This window comes from Limanda limanda, chromosome 11 (genome assembly GCF_963576545.1).
Source record: "Limanda limanda chromosome 11, fLimLim1.1, whole genome shotgun sequence".
Lineage (NCBI taxonomy): Eukaryota > Metazoa > Chordata > Actinopteri > Pleuronectiformes > Pleuronectidae > Limanda > Limanda limanda.
Genome location: NC_083646.1, coordinates 22,917,449 through 22,938,082, shown reverse-complemented (window position 1 = coordinate 22,938,082; position 20,634 = coordinate 22,917,449). Strand labels below are relative to the sequence as shown.

Here is a 20,634-nt window from a genome sequence, read left to right as displayed (position 1 = left end):
AGTCCAAGGGAAGGTTTGTGCCAAATATGAAGAAACTCCTTCAAAGCGTTCTTGTGATATCATGTTCACAAGAATGGGAATGAAAGCCGGTCAACATAACGCCTCCGGGCCCTGGCTGTCGCTGGTGCTGAGATATAAAAATAGTGCGGTGTTGAACCCTTCCATTTATCAGAGAGCAGTGAGTGAGGAGCAGGACTCGGCCTGGAGGAAGTGATCCAGGTCAGTGAAGGTGTTGAAACGCAGTCAGCGGGGATTTCCACGCTACACGACACTGAGGAGCTTCACTCGCTGCTACTTGGCACATTCAGATCCTCTCAAGTTTCCCAGAAGCTTCACACTCTAAGTTCACTCCGAGCTGATATGTCTGTGATCAGCGTTAGAGCTTCAGGAGCTGCAGTAACACATGCAAACACACAGGAGGAGCAGTTGAGCATGTTTCATTTCCCTGTTTATCGGTTAAGTTATTGCCTGAATAATTTCCAATATATAAAAAAAATATTATTTGTGTTTTTGGCTGTCATACAGATGCTAAATTAAGTGGAGATTGTTGATTTCAATATAGCATATACAAAAGATATCAAATTAGCGACATTAGGCATAATGGGGCATAACCGTAATTTAACAAATTTTCCAGTCTCTGGTATGTAGATTATTATACTGACGCTGCTTTTACTTGAAATTGAATAACAACATATGTTTCTGTACAATCATTGCTGTTCCATCATCACAGTATTTCAAATACCGCTTAATATCTCAAAATAACTTTGCTGCACAGTACCAAGGGGCTAGTATGTATTTTCCAATCCGACCACTAGATAAAAGCAGAGTACTTCCAATACCTTCATGGTATTCGTAGTATTTGCACTATCAGGCATTAGTGGGATAATCAGGCATTAGTGGGATAAAAAGACCGGAATATGGATTGAGGCAAATTGGCGACATTCGTCTGCAAGAGGTTGAACCGACACAAAGGACGACAGAGAGCGGCTCGGCTTTCAATCTACTTTTTTATTCTATACATCTTCACATGTTGATGTAAATAGCAGAGGACTGTGTTCAGTGCATATAAAACTTATATTCAGATAGGCATTGCATTTCAAGGCACCAGGGGCGTTACATCAATATATGACTGGAAGGAACAAACCGATACTGATTAGAAGAGAAGACCCTGTTCACATCACATGCTGAGATAAGACACATCAAGTCGACAGTTTGTTGCCATCGTACATCGTACAAGTAACAGAGCACATGGAAGTATTAATCATTACTGAACACTTACTGTTTAAATACCACTTCATTCATAGCAAATATCATTTTTACTTCAAATACTTTGTATGTTTCAAAGCTTGAATTCGTCTTCTTTGTTTACTTTTTTTTTCAGGTTTAGAAGTTCAGGTAGAAAGATTAATGTGCAGGTTTTCTGTTTGATCACGTGATGGAGAGAACATTACCACTTCAAGACAAAGCTCTGATCCAATCAGGTGCAATGGTTTCAGTTTCTGCCTGGTGAAGCATGAATAAAGCAGAGGATATCAAAGCAGACGGGAGTGACTAGATTTGGTTAAAACAATATAATATGCATCGGGTTGCTTAGAACATTCAAATCTTTATGAACAATTCTCGGCTTCCATACTTGATGATTGGAAGCAGCGAATGTGCTACTGAGCGACGTCAGCTTCACTTATTACAGTGAAGTGTGAGCAGCAGGTTATTGGGTCAGTTCACTGGGTGGACACAGTCATTAGTCACCATTAGTGTAGATGGACTGAAGGGAGGAAAGACACACAACACACACAACTCGTCATTAAGGTCTTGATATAAACTCTATATTTGCTACAGTAGATTTTGTCAGAGAACAGCATCCCTCTGTGATTTGAACACCTGGCTTCAACCAAACTCTTCTCCATTCGTCCCATGTTAACACTGCAGCTCGTTACAGTACATTTCATCTGGAGAGCAACACGTGTGGTGCACAGCTGTGTCGTCTGCTCTTTTAAATACTAAACCACCAGTTGCCCCATTCTCACCATTAACCTCGTTGGTGCTGTCATGCTCCTGCAGATCCACAGCTCACCTGGGCGGTAAATCAGACATAATAAAGCTTTCGATTTGCTATAATAAAGAACCGTGAACGTGTGTGAGCAGCACATCAGTGTAAACAATAGTATGCTGTTTTAAAGCTTGGGGGGTGTGGGGGTGCGCCGGAGGTCCGTCAGTATCTGAACGCTCTCCTCTCCTCCTCACTGCACCACCTTCCGGAGCTCCGAGGCCTCGAGCATTTTCTGAAACACACACGACAAACAGAAACATGTTTGTGTTAGTCATTTGTTTCACTCTGTGTGTGTGTGTGTGTGTGTTAGTGTGTGTGTGTGCACGCACGCACTTTAAAGGGACGTGAGAGGAGTTGGCAGTGATCATGTCCTTGTTTTATTCACTGTCTGCTCACTTAACCGGATTATTCTTATTATTTATCACAGTCTGTATTTTGTACTTTCTGCTCAATCTTTTGTATCCTGAATAAAAAGCGTGATCTGGGATCATGGCGACGTCACTAAAAAGAGTCCAACACAACGAAACCAGGAGCAGAGATCGTTTCTGTGTCACTGAACATGACAACAGTACAGTTTCCAGACCAACCTTCACACTGAGCTCTACAAATACAACAAAACTTATCACGTCAGAGCCGTATCCAGTCAGGTCATTAAAAAAACACTAATGCAATGCCAGAGATTAGTTAGCCAAACAATTGGAATCGTCTGTAAAAACATTTTATGATTGATGGATAAATGTATGGAAATAGGCTAGATGAACAGATGAACAATCCTCAATCAGCATGCTAATATATTTTCCCCAGTAATATCATCGAAACTTACCTGACTAGTCCTGCACACTACAGCAGGCCTCAGTAGCCCTGCTGTAGAGTGAAGGATGCTGGGAGTTATCTGTGCATGTGATGGAAGAATGCACATTGGAGGGTTGAAACTCAACGTGCAAGTGTGCTGCATTCCATACATCTTTAAAATAGAGTTTTGAAAATGTTTATATGGCTCAGCGCTTAATTTGCGTAGTTTTTTTTCAAAATTCCCCAAATTCCCGAGCTTAACTTCCCATGGAAAGTTTCTGGAAATTTACCAGAAACTTTCAGCCCCTTTGCAACCCTAGTGGGCGCCCACGGAGGCTGTGGTCCATGGTCTGTTGAGTCTCACCACAGGGACACTGAGCTTTCTGGCAGGTAGGTACTGTTTGAATCACTCTGCCGACAGCACATTAATCAGTGAGATGACTGGAATTAAACTGTTAATAAACAACCTGATCCTGGTGCAAAGATCTGTCCAAACAACGTCTGTGAAGGTTGGACAGACGAGCGCAGAGCAGGTGTGTGTGAGGACAGTGTTTGGGTCCAGCTGACCGACAAAGCTTCTCTTACAGCTCCTGGTTCCTCTTTGATAAATTACAGTCCACAATGTTGAAGAGAGACCTTTCCCCTTGATGCTGATCTTGGCAGAGCGAATTTTTTAAATCAATTAATTCCTCTGTGCCTCGAGCTGGATGCAAAGCAGGCGAGTTACAACTAGGGTTCAGGAGAGCTGGATGTTATTAAAGAATCTGTCCCACAGTGCGGGGGGGGTCGGCCCTGAGGCAGCCGTCCTCTGGGCTTCATCACTAATGACTTCATGAGGAACATAAAGCTGCAGTAAACAAGCAGAGAGACTGGAAACTTCCACCGAGGGAAACAATGAATGGATTTCAGTGTCCATTGAGAAGGGAGCCGACAACCTGGATTATAACTCTATTGATTCATAAATATATATATATATATTTATGAATCAGCGTGGTGGTCACAATTAACCATAGCTATACCACTTGTCAACTAAAGGTGACGGCCCAAATGTGTTTAGTGCTCTTTGGGCCATATTCACCATTTACCACATGGGCCACTTTAGGTTCACATCCAGATTAGAGCTTGTTTAGAGCACTGCAGGTTTGACCCAAAAAATCCCACATTTGTTTTGGGATATTTTGTCCACATTTTACAAAGTGTCCACTTAAGGCTCACTTCCATTTTAATCAGGCCACAAGAAGGTGAGAAGTGCCACATCATTGCCTGAAGTGTCCCACATCAGTATGTTATCTACGTATGGAACAACCGGGGTGAAAGAGCAGATTATCGCTCTTAAACAAATTAAAATGCTCCTGTCTTATTTTAGAATGTGATTACGAGATAATCAGGACTCACAGCATCATTAAAATCCTGAAACGCTCCTCGTGGTTGACCTGCTCTTTAGACTTTATCCTCTTCATCAGTGTCGCCTCCTCATTCTCAACTGATCCAGCGAAAGGAGGATTCTCACACTGTGTTAGAGCGCAGCCTTTTGCTTTTTCAGATGCGACACGGTGATAAGACGCCATCACATTGGTTCAGAATGGATCTCAGCCTGTGGTTCAGTTTCACAGTTCGGTTTCCATTTGGAGAATTAATCACATAACCCCATTTTGTGTTGATGAAGGTAAAGGTGTCTTGTGTGCACCACAAACACAGCAGACGTTAATAACACAATCAAAACAGTCCAAAGTTCTGCCAACAACAAGAGTCTAATCATGAACCTTCATGAAGCTCTGACTCCCTCACAACGCTTTTCTGTCTGAGGACAAACAAACTCTGTCCTCCACTGCAATTCATTATATTAATATATGTAACAATTTATTCAGATGATATTAATATGATATCAAACTCGCAACCACAACCCAGTGTGTTAGATCTCTCACAACAAACACATCGGAGTTAGATTGGATAAGAAGTGGAGATTATAATTATTCATATTATTAATATTACTTCATGATATCACCCCGGCGTCATCCAAAGTTACACACAGACTTATCTACTCACCCTCCATGGAGCTGCCTCTGCAGAGACCACAACAACAACAACAACAGCACTGATCAAACCAAACTTCACTGACACACTGAGGCAGGTGAGATACAGCAAATCAGTCCATGACTGCAGCTGCACTGGTCGGCTATGCCTGGGGTTTTCAACTGGTTTTGTCCCAGGGATCACGATTCTGACTAGAAAGTAATCCGTGGCCCACTGATGTGCCTACGCGCGTGCCTACGTGTGTGTCAGTGTGCGTGCGTGGGTGCATGTGGATAGAAGGAAGTTTTTAAATTTGGTTTTCCATGTTGGTTTTATTTAAGAACAAATCTAGAAAAATCTGTGTAAAAAACAACAAAAACGGTTGATTTTCAGTGCTTAAGAACTGAAAACAAAATTAAAATGCAGTTTGTAGTTGTACTGCATTTCAGAACCATATGTTCATCAATATATAACGTTCATGACTTTAATGTACAGACATGTAGCTGACATGTTGAGAGAACATTAAAGTAACGGTGATCAATAACAATCAACATAAACTGGGGCTACAACTGAAGAGGGAAGTTGACAAAGTAATGCAGAATATGTCACAAATGATAATCATACAATATCACACAAACAATTGAGGCCTACTTAAGTTTAACCTCATGATCACCAGCAGCTTATTTTAGACATATTTTTCTTATTTTAGATATTTTTCACGATATTCAAGAGTAATCTGGAAATGTGTTGAAATATATAAGCGAATTTCGTGGACCCCCTGCAATGTCGTCGCGGACCACCAAGGGGCTGCGGACCCCCGGTTGAAAACCCCTGGGCTAAACCAACCATCTCCAAAATACTGTGACCTTCAGTGACTGAGCTCTACATGTGATTTAATGGTAAAGCTGCCTTAAGGAAACAACACAGTGACAGATCTCAGTGAAGAGTTGACCCTGTGACGTGGCGACACACGGAGCTCTGACAGAAAGCACGTGAGAGGACTGATGAACACAGAGCTCATCACAGGAGCACTCAGCCGAGTCGGGCCACATCAAACAAATGTCTGCGGGGCCCAGCGAGCTAATGCTTTACAGTGGAGCCACATCAATACTATTAGCATAGGGCACAGCATTTGTCTTCTGCAAAGTGGTCTGGGACAGGCATCAAGAGCTCATTCTTAATGCTCAATGGAAGGCAGTGGACCAGCATGATGTAATGGACACATGCATTAGATCTCCACACTGACTCCAGTGTGTTTGTAGGGAGTCATGAGAGCGTCCATAAGGCGTGTGTGTGTGTTTGTGTGTGTGAGTGTGTTTTCATACACGTGTTCCAATGCATGTTTGAATAAATCCCTTTCTGATAAATGCCTGATAAAATGGTTTCATCTCTCTCAAAGCAACTCTCAAATCTTAGTCAACTCTGATATCTTGTGTGAACTGCTATACACGAAACATATATATATACATCTCATTTTATAATTTCCAAAACCTGACACATATCGTGAAGTTCAAAAATGTACAACTGGAAAGACTTGTTGGGCATCGTATTTTGTATTAAGGAAAGTTAAGTAATCTTTTTGAAAATACCGAAAAAAATTGAAAAATAGTACAGGGCATCCCTAGTGTTGGTAATGTCATCAAGATGTCACTGTGAAGTTAGAAAATGGCCTCATGCATAATACAAATAAATCCTTTTCCAGGTATCTCTCCATCCAATAGGACTATAGACCAGACCTAAAGTTTATACACATCAACAAATATAAATCATATGGTAGGAATAATGTCATTATGACTTCACTATGAAGTCAGAAGATGACATCATATACTAGTGTAGTAATGTATTCACTTTTGCAGTTATTTAGATTTACCGATCATTTATCAGCATGTCTATGTCATCATGAAATGGAATTGTTACAGTGCAATAAGACTACATTTTCTATTCTCTTGTATTTTTTAACACGGTTGCATGTGGCAGTTATACCACCATACTGATATTTTTCCTTATTTATACACAAAATCTCTAAATTATATTGGTATAATTATTAGGCAAAAAGTTTAGCACATCACTCTACCTTTTTCTTGAAGGCCTCCAGTGATTCAAACTCCAGACGTGCCAGTTTGATCTGGATGTGTTTGGGAACATCTGGGATGAGGAAGGTCAGGATGAACTTGATGGCCAGCAGTCCGTGCTGAAAACACACAACCAGACACATTGCATCGATTCAATATAATGTACTAAAACTATAGCGTCATATATTAAATAAAACTATTGTGTAATTTTATATTCAGCTTTTAGTGTGAAAATGTAGGAAGAAAAGGGATGGTGTATTTCTTGGGACATCATGATTAGAAATAACAGAAAAACAGAAGACAAGGACAGTGAGTGATTGGGACGTCAGGACGAGAGAGACAAGTCTCACAAGAACCGTCCTTGAAGTTATATGAGGACAAAAATAGTCATTGTTCTGAAAAGAGACTATGACCATGAGGTCAGAGAATGTCTGAGGACATGTACTGGGTTTGGGTTAGATGATTCTCTGAATCTAAACTCGAACCATCTTCACTTGTCGCTTGGTTTTAGATACATAGATAGATAGATTACTTTATTCATCCCCGAAGGGAAATTAAGTCGTCATAGCAGACGGTATACTTGAATACAATAAAATACAATACAATAGAATAAAATAAAAAATATTGAGGTAGAAAGAATAAAAACAGAAACACAAGATAAATAGGTAGATAAGGTGCAGTGGCAAGATGATGGTAATAGTGCTGATGATATGATGGTAATGTTATTGTTAGACAGTATATATATTAGACAGTATATATAGTATATATATTAGATGTAAAAGCTTGAAAAGGGGAAATTCAGTCAGATTTCAGTGGCAACGTCTTCCAGTGAAATCAATGTAGATTTGCTTTTATCACAATGACGTGTGACTTTTTAACTTTAAATCCAAAACTGATCTCTGTTCTATAGAAAAATTCAGCTATTGCAGCCAGGATGAATACATTCAGTTTACATAGTTAAAAGCAAATACAAACATAATTCAGGTTTTGAGTTTTTACTCTGCAAATGCAAACTGACTCAGCTAAAGAACCCAGGTGTCCCAACAGTCCGATGATGGATGTTACATACTGGTTACATATTAGTAATGTGCAGGTAACATTCACTGAGAAAAGTAATGACAGTTTTGAGCCCTGCAGCTGGTAATGAAGACGTTTCACAGTTTATACTCAGGAGCAACATTTCACAGATGAAGACATTTTGTCATTCCAGTCAGCCCACCAGCTAATTAAAACAGAAGAAGCTAAGAAATCCCTGAACTTAGTGACTTGTCATATTGATTGAAAGTGCGCAATAAACACTCCGGCTCTTAGCTGATTGCTAATGCGATTCAAGGCTAATTTATATTTTTCGGAGCGTTCAGCAGCACAAGGTTATGCATAGAGCGAGAGGATGCTGAGTGAAGACTGGGAGGAGAATGTGAAATGCCGTTTGACTCAAGGTTTGACAATAAATTTTGTTTTGTCCGACATCGTGCATGTGATAAAACTACAGATGCTGCATTTGAGTGGTATTTTCTTTGTCATTGCTTCACTGAGTGCAGTAAGCTCTCGAAGGAACTTGACCTTGCTGATCTCCTTCATGTACATAATTCATCATGTGCTTTCACAATGACTGAGGAGTCCTCTAGACAAAAGACAAAGTATCTAATTAAGGCAAAAGTCACTCCCTAAATCTGAAATGTTGCCTCGTCCATTTAGGGGAAGAGAATAATAGTAATTCTCAGATGAGCCAGATCCTGACCTGAGGAGTATAACACTGAGACATGGGAGCAGGCAACTAAACTGCTGAAAAGACTGGCAGACATTTCCACTACTCAGTATTCAGCGCTTAATACTGTTACCATGGCACCCTGTCACTGTTAATTGGAAAATTAGAATTTCAATCAGCTATCAATCCAACTGATGAAGAACAACTAAATCTGCCATCTCATGTGTGACAGGACAAAATATGCAATTTCACCTCACAGGTTAAACTATCGTTCTCAGTGTTTTTCACAGTGACTGCATTCAATGCACCGAGCTACATTAACTGATGATATGTTATTATGTCCCCAGCAGTCTTGGTCCTTGATAGAATATCTGGGTATTTGGACAGTTTCGCTTTTTTTTGGTCTCCAAGCTTCAATATATTCTATTTGAAATAAAATATAGCATTAAAGTGTCTTATCAAGTCACTAATAAAGTATAGAGAGCATGTGATATGGTCATTTGAATTCACTGGGTCCAAAAACAGACCTGTAACGGTTCAAAAGTAAGTATATGGAATATCCTCAACCCTCTCAGAGTCAGTCCCCTGATCTCCGAGGACCAGACTAAAGACAGAGACACTTCACCACAATCGAGAGCTGGCGGAGGCGGCAGTGAAGCTCTGGGAGACAATCACCACGGAAGATACTCAGACACTGCTGATGTAGAATTACGTGAATGAGGCTGAATTTAAGAGTCTGAATACTAAAGGAATTAATACAAGGTGAAAGCAATTGGTCCCAGGACAGAACCCTGTGGAACTTACATTGAGTGCATGTAAGAGGCATTGTTAACCCAAAATGTCCCTGCAGAGGATTTAAAAAGGCATTAGAATTATTAAATGTGATTCTATTATGTTTGAATTTATGTTATATTGTCCACTTTCCTTTGAATCACTAACCTCTGGGCACTGTGTGTTTGAATGTCCCATTGAATGTTTTCTGTGATGTAAACACACTCAAATTAAAACTGAGACTTGGGACTTTGCATCAATGAATTTACATTTAAGTAAAATAACTGACTCTCAAAGCCTGAAGAACAAAGTCTTCAGATGCACACATGTTTTGGAAACAATCAAATAAAATGCCTCCAAGCATAAAAATAAGTAATTGTGAGCAGTGAACTCTTATATAATTTATACAGGTTCCGCCCAGTGTTACTAAACATTAGCCAATAACAATCGATCATTACTACAATGAGAAACACAAGCATTGTTTTCCAGCAAACCTGTACAGTGGAAATGACCCCTGATCACTTAAATAAGTGGGAAAACCTTTTAAATTATCTCTAATTCTGTTAAGATCACGGTGCTCTAAGACTTTTTACTTTGTGCCTCCTGCATGTGTGTTGTTATTTCTTGTGTTTCCCCTGTTTATTTATGTTGTCATGTGCTTGTTGTGTTTACGTTGTCAGACCATGTGTTTTCTGTTATTGTCCGGAGACTCCGCCCTCTGCTGCTTCCCGCTCTTTGTCCCTCTCACCTGTTCCCTATCATCACCCTGAGTGTTTGCCTCATTTGTTCACCTGTGTTTTGCCTTTGTTCCTCCTCCTATATAAGCTCAGTCTTTCTGTTGTTCCCTGTCGGATTGTCTCGTTTGTTCCCTGTGAGAAGCCATGCCAGTTTTTTGAGGTCTGTTACTTGATATGTTATTTGGATTTCTGATTTTTGAAACCTCTTTGTTTTTTCCATTTTTTGGAATTCTGTTTTGCCTTTTTGGATCCTTGTTTTTGCCATTTTTTGAAAGAATAAATAGTATTTTTTGCATTTGGTCTGCGATTGAGTCCTTATCTTGAGAAAGCCTAACAGTACAATCCGACCAGAATGGACTCAGCAGACCAAGTGAGGGCCGCCATTGAACATCAGGACACAGTCCTGGGTCAACACAAGACTCAGCTGGAAGCCGCCCTCACGAGCGTCGGAGACCTGACGGCCCAGATGCAGGCCTTGCAGCTCAGCCGATCCTCCGTGGCTAATCCGCCCTATCCCCAGCCTCCAGCACCAGCCCATGAACCTAAGCTGCCTCCTCCTCAGAAATACGCTGGTGAGCCCGGCACATGCCGCTCTTTTCTCTCCCAGTGCTCTGTCGTTTTTGAACTGCAACCAACCTCCTTCCCTTCTGAGCGCTCAAAGGTGGCGTACGTCATCATCCAGCTGTCCGGACGGGCAAGAGAGTGGGGGACCGCTCTCTGGGAGGCCCAGTCGCCCTCCTGCAACACCTTCAAGGACTTTGCTGACGAGATGAGAAGGGTTTTTGATCGGTCCAAACACGGGCATGAGGCTGCTCGTGAACTATTACATATGCGCCAGGGGCAAGGGTCCGTTTCGGATTATGCCATCGACTTCCAGACCCTCGCAGCATCCTCTGGCTGGAACGCTGATGCGCTTTTTGATACGTTCTTGAACGGGCTGTCGGAGGAAATCAAGGACGAGCTGATTGCCCATGATCTACCCCACACCTGCGATGCCCTGGTCAACCTTGCCATCAGAATCGACACGAGGATGCAACAGCGCCAACGCATGAGGGCTTCCGGGGGGTCCCGCAGATTCTCCATGGTCACCCCGGTCACCCAACCAGCACTCTTTTCGGCTTCTGAGGATCCTGGACCAGAACCCATGCAGGTGGATCGCACCCGTCTGACCCTGGCTGAGCGGCAGAGAAGATTCGCCTCCCGTTCATGCCTGTACTGTGGCCAGCCAGGGCACTTCATCTCTGCCTGCCCGGTAAAAAACAACGCTCACCAGTAGGAGGGGTACTGGTGAGCGTGACATCCCTTCTACCCTCCTCAGAACAACGCACTCCTTTTTCTGCCATCCTGAAGTGGGGGGCCCAACAACAGGAGGTGGTGGCTTTGATTGACTCCGGAGCGGAGGAGAACTTCCTCGACTCCTGCTTCCTGGCTCAGTGGGGATTACCGACCATTCAACTCAAGACTCCAATGGTGGCCAACGCGCTGAATGGCCAAAGGCTGGCCAACATCACACACGTCAGCGCTCCGGTGAGATGTTGGCCAAAGGCTGGCCAACATCACACACGTCAGCGCTCCGGTGAGTCTCTTCCTCTCCGGAAACCATCATGAAGTAATGAGCTTTTATGTTATCGACTCCCCTAATTCCCCTCTGGTCCTTGGCCACCCCTGGCTTGCTAAGCATAATCCCCATATCGACTGGAGAGGCATGAGAATTGTGGGCTGGAGCCCATCCTGTCTTTCTAACTGTCTCATTCAAGCCCAGACCCAGTTTCCCCCAGCTTCTGGATCGCCAGAGGAGTTTCCAGACCTGTCAGCTGTTCCCCGTGAGTACATGGATCTTAAGACTGTTTTTAGTAAATCCAGAGCCTCTTCGTTACCCCCCCATCGGCCCTATGATTGTTGCATTGACCTCTTACCTGGCACTTCCCCCCCCAGAGGTCGCCTCTTTTCGCTGTCACGGCCTGAGACAGAGGCAATGACTGTATACATCAGAGATGCTCTCGCAGCAGGCATAATACGCCCATCCTCCTCCCCCGCAGGAGCTGGTTTCTTTTTTGTTGGCAAGAAAGACGGCTCTTTGCGCCCGTGCATTGACTATCGGGGTCTCAACAACATTACAATCAAGAATCGTTACCCTCTACCTCTAATGTCCTCAGCCTTTGAGCTACTTCATAACGCAACAGTGTTCACTAAGCTTGATCTCCGGAATGCCTACCATCTCGTTCGTATCCGTGAGGGAGATGAGTGGAAGACAGCCTTCAATACCGCCTCTGGCCACTACGAGTACCTTGTCCTTCCATTCGGTCTTACGAACGCCCCAGCGGTGTTTCAGAGTTTAGTGAACGATGTCCTGAGAGACATGCTGAATAGATTTGTCTTTGTCTATTTAGATGACATTTTAATTTTTTCAAATTCTCTGTCCGAGCATGTGTCCCATGTACATTCTGTCCTTCAACGCCTGCTAGAGAACCGGCTCTTTGTGAAGGCTGAGAAGTGCGAGTTCCATCAACAAAGAGTCACCTTCCTAGGATACGTGATCTCCCCCGGAACCATCCAAATGGATCGGCAAAAGGTAGAAGCAGTCCTGGAGTGGCCCCCTCCTTCGACCCGCAAGGAGCTTCAAAGCTTCCTCGGATTTGCTAACTTTTATCGACGCTTCATCGTTCATCGTAGAGGTTGATGCCTCCGACATTGGCGTCGGAGCTCTGCTCTCCCAACGCTCAGCCAGAGATAACAAGGTCCACCCCTGTGCCTTCTATTCACACCGTCTCACGCCTACTGAGCAGAATTATGACGTCGGCAATAGGGAATTGCTGGCAGTGAAGCTAGCTCTGGAGGAGTGGAGACATTGGCTGGAGGGCGCTTCTGTGCCATTCCTGGTCTGGACTGACCATAAGAACTTGCAGTTCATCCGCACTGCCAAGAGGCTCAACCCCCGTCAAGCACGCTGGGCCATGTTCTTCTCCCGATTTAATTTTACCCTGTCTTACCGTCCTGGTCACAAGAATGTAAAGGCCGACGCACTGTCTCGGCGTTTCAGTCCCCGTGAGAGACCCCAGGAACCGGATACCATCCTCCCCCCTCATTGTGTTCTAGGAGCAGCTCAGTTTGATATAGAGACTATTGTTACTGCTGCTCAACCTAATGAGGTAAAACCCAGTCAGTGTCCTACTAACCGTCTTTTTGTGCCCAGTTCTGTCCGTCCACAAGTCTTACGGTGGGGTCATTTAACCCAGCTGTCCGGTCACCCGGGAACCAGACGAACGCAAGCCTTCATTGGCCGACGATTCTGGTGGCCGTCCATGAGGGAGGAGGTCCACAAGTTCGTCCAGACTTGTCCAGTCTGCGCTCGGAATAAAACATCTACCCGACCGCCAGCCGGCCTACTGCAACCCCTACAGGTTCCTAGGAGACCATGGTCTCACGTATCGCTTGATTTTGTTACTGGTCTACCCCTATCCGATGGCAACACCACGATCCTCACGGTGGTGGATCGGTTTTCTAAGTCTGTCCATTTCATTCCCCTCCCAAAGCTTCCCTCTGCCATAGACACTGCTAAACTGATGGCTCAGCATGTTTTTAAATTACATGGTTTACCTGTAGAGGTTGTTTCTGACAGGGGCCCTCAGTTTACGTCCAGTTTCTGGAAGGCCTTTTGTGGTCTTATTGGTGCATCTGTCTGTTTATCATCTGGTTTTCACCCGCAGTCCAACGGCCAAACAGAGAGGGCGAACCAGCAGTTGGAGACAGTGCTGCGATGCCTGGCATCCCAGAACCCCACCTCCTGGAGCCAACAACTGCCCTGGGCCGAGTATGCCATAAATTCCCATATTACATCCTCCACAGGCCGGTCCCCCTTCGAGTGCTCCCTGGGCTATCAACCACCTCTGTTCCCAGACCAGGAGAGGGAGGTGGGCGTTCCTTCTGCTGAGGCATACATCCGTCGCTGCCGCCGGACATGGAAACGCACACGCTCGGCACTCCTGCTCTCCTCTGCAAGGATGAAGGTCCAAGCAGACAAACACCGCTCCCAACCCCCCCCTTATCGCCAGGGGCAGCAGGTGTGGCTCTCCACCCAAGACCTCCCCCTCAAGACTGAGTCCCGTAAGCTCTCTCCCCGCTTCATCGGACCCTTTCCCATCGCCGGAGTCATCAGTCCCACTGCTGTCCGTCTCAACCTCCCTGGACCCCTTCGCCGCATCCACCCCACCTTCCACGTTTCCCGAATCAAGCCATATATTTGTAGCCCCTTGCACCCTGCCCCCAAACCCCCCCCACCCCCACGTCTCATCGATGGTTCAGAGGCGCACACGGTGCGTCGATTGCTGGATGTTCGCCGCCGTGGCCGGGGTCTCCAGTACCTCGTGGACTGGGAGGGCTATGGCATCGAGGAGAGATCCTGGGTCCCATCTCGCTTCATCCTATGCCCAAACCTCCACGAGGACTTTCACCGCCAGCACCCCATTCCGCCCAAGAAAACGCCTGGAGGCGTTCGTTAGGGGGGAGGTACTGTTAAGATCACGGTGCTCTAAGACTTTTTACTTTGTGCCTCCTGCATGTGTGTTGTTATTTCTTGTGTTTCCCCTGTTTATTTATGTTGTCATGTGCTTGTTGTGTTTACGTTGTCAGACCATGTGTTTTCTGTTATTGTCCGGAGACTCCGCCCTCTGCTGCTTCCCGCTCTTTGTCCCTCTCACCTGTTCCCTATCATCACCCTGAGTGTTTGCCTCATTTGTTCACCTGTGTTTTGCCTTTGTTCCTCCTCCTATATAAGCTCAGTCTTTCTGTTGTTCCCTGTCGGATTGTCTCGTTTGTTCCCTGTGAGAAGCCATGCCAGTTTTTTGAGGTCTGTTACTTGATATGTTATTTGGATTTCAGATTTTTGAAACCTCTTTGTTTTTTCCATTTTTTGGAATTCTGTTTTGCCTTTTTGGATCCTTGTTTTTGCCATTTTTTGAAAGAATAAATAGTATTTTTTGCATTTGGTCTGCGATTGAGTCCTTATCTTGAGAAAGCCTAACAAATTCAGGCTCTAGCATCAAATAAATGACACCTGGCTTTGTGCTGTAAATGTGATAATGACATATGATTTTTACCCTCAGTAATAGACAAGCTGCCTAAATGGAAAGAAGCAGAGAACAACAAAGTGATTTATTACCTGAGGATCCATTGAGCGAGAGGAGCTATAATTTCAACAGATACCTGCCAACATTTAATAAGAGCCTGGCGGCAGCAGATGTCCCACAGCAGCGCTTATTAACTTCCTGGTGGCACCCAAACAAGCCCCTTTATGAACACTTAAGTGTTCCATATCTAGTCCCAACTCAGTTACAGCAGTGCCTGCAACTCAGGTGCGTGGCAGAAAATTAGTGAGCCTGACTCACTATTGGGTTGGGCCACACAAACAGAAATTAATGGGAAATGCAGCATTACAACCAGCACTGTTGTCATCTACGTCACATGAAGCCATTCCTTTGACCACCTCTTCCTCCGGATGCATGTTTCCAGCAGCTCAGACCCATGGACCTGAGATTATTGTTTTTCTGTGATCAACTGTCTGAGAATAGTCCATCACTGATATAAGAAGTTGATGAGCTGATTTATCCATGTTTGCTTAACATAAAAATGGGAACATTTTTGTAAAGTATTATCATGTGAGTGGTAGATGTCTTAAAAGGGACATATTATGAAAATTCCAATTTTATAGTGCTTCTACACGTTAATTTGGTTATCTGGCATGTCTACCAACCCAAAATTTTTTTATGGTTCCTTTATATCAGAAACGTCATGCTTGAGTGACTGCGAATGAGCTTCTGTATCAGTCTCTCGTCACAATGAAATGGGAGTCTCTCTTACACGGCCTTGGATACACCTGGAATAGCTAGCTAGCAGCATGAGCTGGCTCATTAGCTTTTAAAGGAACAGGCACTCTGAGGAGGGCTGTTTTAGACAGGGTAAAACTGGCGCTGTTTTAAATGATCCTTGTGGTATTTTGACCAAAATAGGTTACAGACATTTCATTAAGACCCCAAGGAACCATATCAACTTGTGTTAAAATTGGCATAATATGTCCCCTTTAAAGTTGGCTGACATGTACAGAAATCATACTAATGTTATGCCCAGGTCTGTTTAGCTCAGTGTTCAGATGCAGAGATAATTCGTTTTTTTGGCACTAAATCCTGTCAACAAGTAATCGGCAACATGCACATACAGGACACCGGCTATTTGTCTTCGAAAGCTTTCTGTTAAGTAAAAAAATGCTTGCTTTTATACACATCAACTTCCATCACATATAAAATGTTAATCTTTCACTCTACTGTGCTAATAGGTCGTTGAAGAGCTTTGTGAGCAGGCTGCAACGAAATGAGTAGATTATGACAGACAGACCTGTGACTCTGAAAGAGCGTCTCTGTTTCTGAAACAGGCTGACCGGTTGCCTGGTTACTGCTCAGTAATGTGTGTAAGCCCTACAAAGTAATTACCCAGGTATCATAGCACTGCTGCTGAAAAGCGAGAGACGCTGCCGTCCCACCTGCCCCCCCCCACAACCCCATAACCACGATAACCAGGGCTGAGTGACTTCCGCTCCTTCAATCTTCTCTCTCTATTTAAACAATGGAGATTAAAACGATGGTAAATATAATGACGTTTGAAACTGTTGGATGAAAAATAGATTTGTGACTGAAGCTCAGCACTAATCAAATTAGAGTGCTGGGCTTATGATGGTGATGATGTTGTGCTAATAGCAACATATGCCCCCTTCTTAGTACTCATATTATATATATTATATCTATTTAAGTAACTGCCTAATATGCATATATGTATTATTTATTTATATGAATACCTTCTTATACTAATGCAGAAATACAGTTACATCCACATGCAATGCTCTTCAAACAAAAGCAACAACTTACTGAAGGGTGTATTATGTACATATTCTGCAATTTTATTTAATTTCTATTTCAATTCTATTGCCTTTTTATTCTCTTGTCTACCTCATTCTGACTATCGTCTGCTCAAACAAGAGAATTTCGCAGAAGTGTGCATATAGCAGCCAGCTTGCCGAATCGTAACAGGAGGGAACGTGCTTGGATTGTACAATCATGTGGTGACTCAGGTTCATCATCATCTCCTCCAACCTCTCTGCTTCTCGGTCAACACCCTCCTCCCTGATCGTTTTTTTCCATCTGCTCTCTCCTCTGTTTGCATCTTCTTTTCATTTGCCCACTCTTTTTCACATCTATCTCTACACCGATCTGAGCCTTCACTCTCAGGCATGTGGTACAATCTAGAGCAAAGAGCGCACACGTACGCACAGACAGGTCGAACTGATCTGATGTGTCATCACATGCGGGATGGATTGCTGACACACACACACACACACACACGCACACGCACACGCACGCACGCACGCACGCACACACACGCACGCACACACACGCACACAGTGAGGGAGAGGGTAATAATCTAACACAGGGTGCTGGCCTCCTTTTTTTTCTGTGTTCACCAGAGCAGCACCTCGCCTTCTCTACTTATTCAGGTGACGGAGCAGAGTATAAGGCTGATAGAGAGCATCACCCCTAAGGCCAGTATGCAGTCTACTGCTATAAAAAGTCCTGTTCACTTCTATTCGACCCAGGAGAGTAAGGAGGGAACAGGATTGATGAGCAGTGGCATGCTCCCTGTTAGAACAAGAGTTTGAGACTTTCCTGTCCTACCATCTCCTTGGCAAAGTAATCAGCAAGATTAAAAGCCTGCAGCTCTGCCAGCAGCTCCTCAAGTCTGGACATCAAACCCAGACTAAACAATACAAAACTAATAAATGGAGCAATCAACAAACTAAATATTTTGTAATTCTTTCAACATACTCGGTTGTTAGGTTGAAATATTAAGTTTGCTCTGAAGATGGCAGTAAAGGTCACGGTTTCATTTAAGTGATAAAAAGTAAGTTGCCGGATTTGGAATATAAATCAGCTGAGTAAAGCTTGATTTAAAACTACATGTCAGATGTGTAGACCCATTCCTCTTCTTCAGATTTTGGACAGAAGGCCTCGCTGCTGTTTGTTGTTTACTGCCCGAAAAGGACAATCCAACATTCACACCCGTTCACACTGTGGAGACTTGAGAAAGTAGCTTTCCTCTTTTGCTGTCTCTATCGTTTGTTACACAGCTATTTTTGTAGTTTTTTATGTGAATAACTGTGTGCAACACTATGAATGTCTCCTTAGAGAGACTGTGTGAAAAATGTCTTTATAGCTGTTCATAGCAGTTCATTCAGTTAAGCTATAAACTAATTCTAACTGAAAAACTGGCCTGTCACACCTAATGTCACACATTATACATGTATACATGTTTTTAATACACTTTGTCATTTGTAAACGAAGCTAACATTTAACAACAATATCTACAAGCTGCTTTATCTCCGTCTTTGTGGGAAGTTAGAGAGACTTTTAAGCCCAAATTATGTCATTAAGTCATTATTTTGAAGAAGTTACTCATTAAAATGACTTGTCCATCACGGTGGTGGGAAATGCTTTGGCACTGCTGCTAGTGAGGCCAGCCTGGATAACAAGCAGACAAAGAAGCTTGAACAAGAGCATTTGAAATTACGTTGCAGAAACTACAGTCACTTTACCTCTATAGTCACAACTGAATAACTGGTATTTTCAGTCTCTCATCTGGATTTTGGACTAATGTTTTGTAAGACTGCCAATTGTTAATGTGGACACCTGAAAATGTACTTATCAGTCAGACCACCATGAATCTGTCAGAGATTAAATACTATTTGTAAGGATGCTGTGGATCTGTTGGTCAATGGATTGTTTTGACATTTGGTAAAAGTATGGTGAATAAATAGGTCTTATATTAATGATTTACCTCCCTAACAGTGTAAGCAATCAGCACAGCCACAATATTAATGGCGGAAGACCATTAATGGGGGTTCCTGGGACGAAACACCACTCATGGAGTCATTGCCCTCATCCTGCAGCAGCCTCAGGGATAGAGAGAGGCTAAGTCAATATCTAACCCAAAGAGAGGAAGGTTTAATTGAACACAGGGTCATCCTGACAGGTGCTGAAGAAGAAAAATCACACATAGTGAACAACTTTTCCATGAACAGAGGAGTTTATCAGGCACCTCTGTGAGTGCGGACCACATGTTCAATAGAACATGCAGTGGATCAATGTGACCCAGTTTCTTCCCCAGCAGAGAACTGCCACACAATGAGGTACAGTGGACTTTGTGGAGCATTTTACATTGTGAGACAACAACTAGTTAAAATAAGTTTCCCCCCTAGAGCATAAACAAACAAAAGATGTCTGTATAAATTTCCTGAAAAGACATCCCCACCCTGCAGCATTCCACCCCATTCAATACAGCCCCTTATTTCTCTGTTAGGGCTGTAATTTGGAGCCTTTTCTCTGGAGACATGAGCTGTGTGTGTGTGTTTGTGTGTGTGTGTGTGTGTCACTGTCATCATGTGGTGAGTAGAACAGAAAAGGGGAGCAGGCTGATGCCAAATTAGTAGAGGTGGACTCGAGGAAGAATCTGATGTGATAGTGCTCTATTTAAACAAATGCGCCCTCGCTCGCACACACACATACACACCTAAACAATGACAATCTGACAGGCATTTATGCAGATGCAAATGCACATAAAATCTGGCCCTCTCACTCATTGTCTTTGTCTCTCTTAATCGCTCACAGGTCTGTGTGGATCGCATCTGGACTCTGGCTCCATCTAGTGAGCAATAAACTTCAACAGCCCCTCAACTACAGTATTGTGCAAGAAGATACCCACATGCACAGAGCAGCGCTGTGTCTCCATGTTTCAGTCATTCATTTAAAGGCCGCTCAACCCCCCCTATGTAGTTGTTTTCACCCAACTGGACGGTTCTCCAGGTTCTCCCCATTATAAACTCAAATGGACTTGTCCCTCATAGACTTAGAGACTGGCTGGGCTTTAGTTGTGCTGCTATGAGACAAGTGAAGCCTTGTTACTCTGTGCACCCATGTAGCCAGAAGCAGGGCATTTTTGATCACAAAATTATCCACAATCATATGATGTCCAATGATAAGTGACATCATCAAGAAGTCACAATGAAGTCAGAAAATTATGTCATGCATAGTTCAAAGAGACATTTTTCAGGTTTCCATGTATAGACACAACATAAAGCTTATGTAAATATAAAAATCATTATGAAGTAAGGAAATGATGTAATCTATTGTAGTAATGCATTAACTTTTGTAACCAAATAGATAAGAAACACAATCTATAGCTTTTTTAGATTAACCAATCATTTTTCACCATAGGATATAAATGATGTAATTATGATGAAGATGATCTCTCTCATGTATTTTGTATTTTGTTTTGTTTGTCTAGCTGAAAGTTATAATAGAATTACCAAAAAACTTTTGGACGAATTGCCAAAATGCTTGGAAGGATGTGGCATGGGTCAGGAAAGAGCCAATTATGTTTTGGTGTGGATCC

At 43.3% G+C, this 20,634-nt stretch overlaps 1 protein-coding gene across 2 annotated transcripts in view; it reads right to left on the bottom strand.

The window, feature by feature from the left end:
- Positions 1–988: 988 nt before the first annotated feature.
- The window catches only part of ano10a (anoctamin 10a), a 30,684-nt gene continuing 11,038 nt past the window's right edge, over positions 989–20,634 (bottom strand). For both annotated transcript variants that reach the window (XM_061081293.1, XM_061081294.1), the window contains 2 exons: positions 6,930–7,046; positions 989–2,282 (listed from right to left, as the gene is read on the bottom strand). In XM_061081293.1, coding sequence (XP_060937276.1) covers positions 2,241–2,282; positions 6,930–7,046 — 159 coding nt within the window. In that variant the 3' untranslated portion in view covers positions 989–2,240. The remainder of the gene's footprint in view (positions 2,283–6,929; positions 7,047–20,634) is intronic.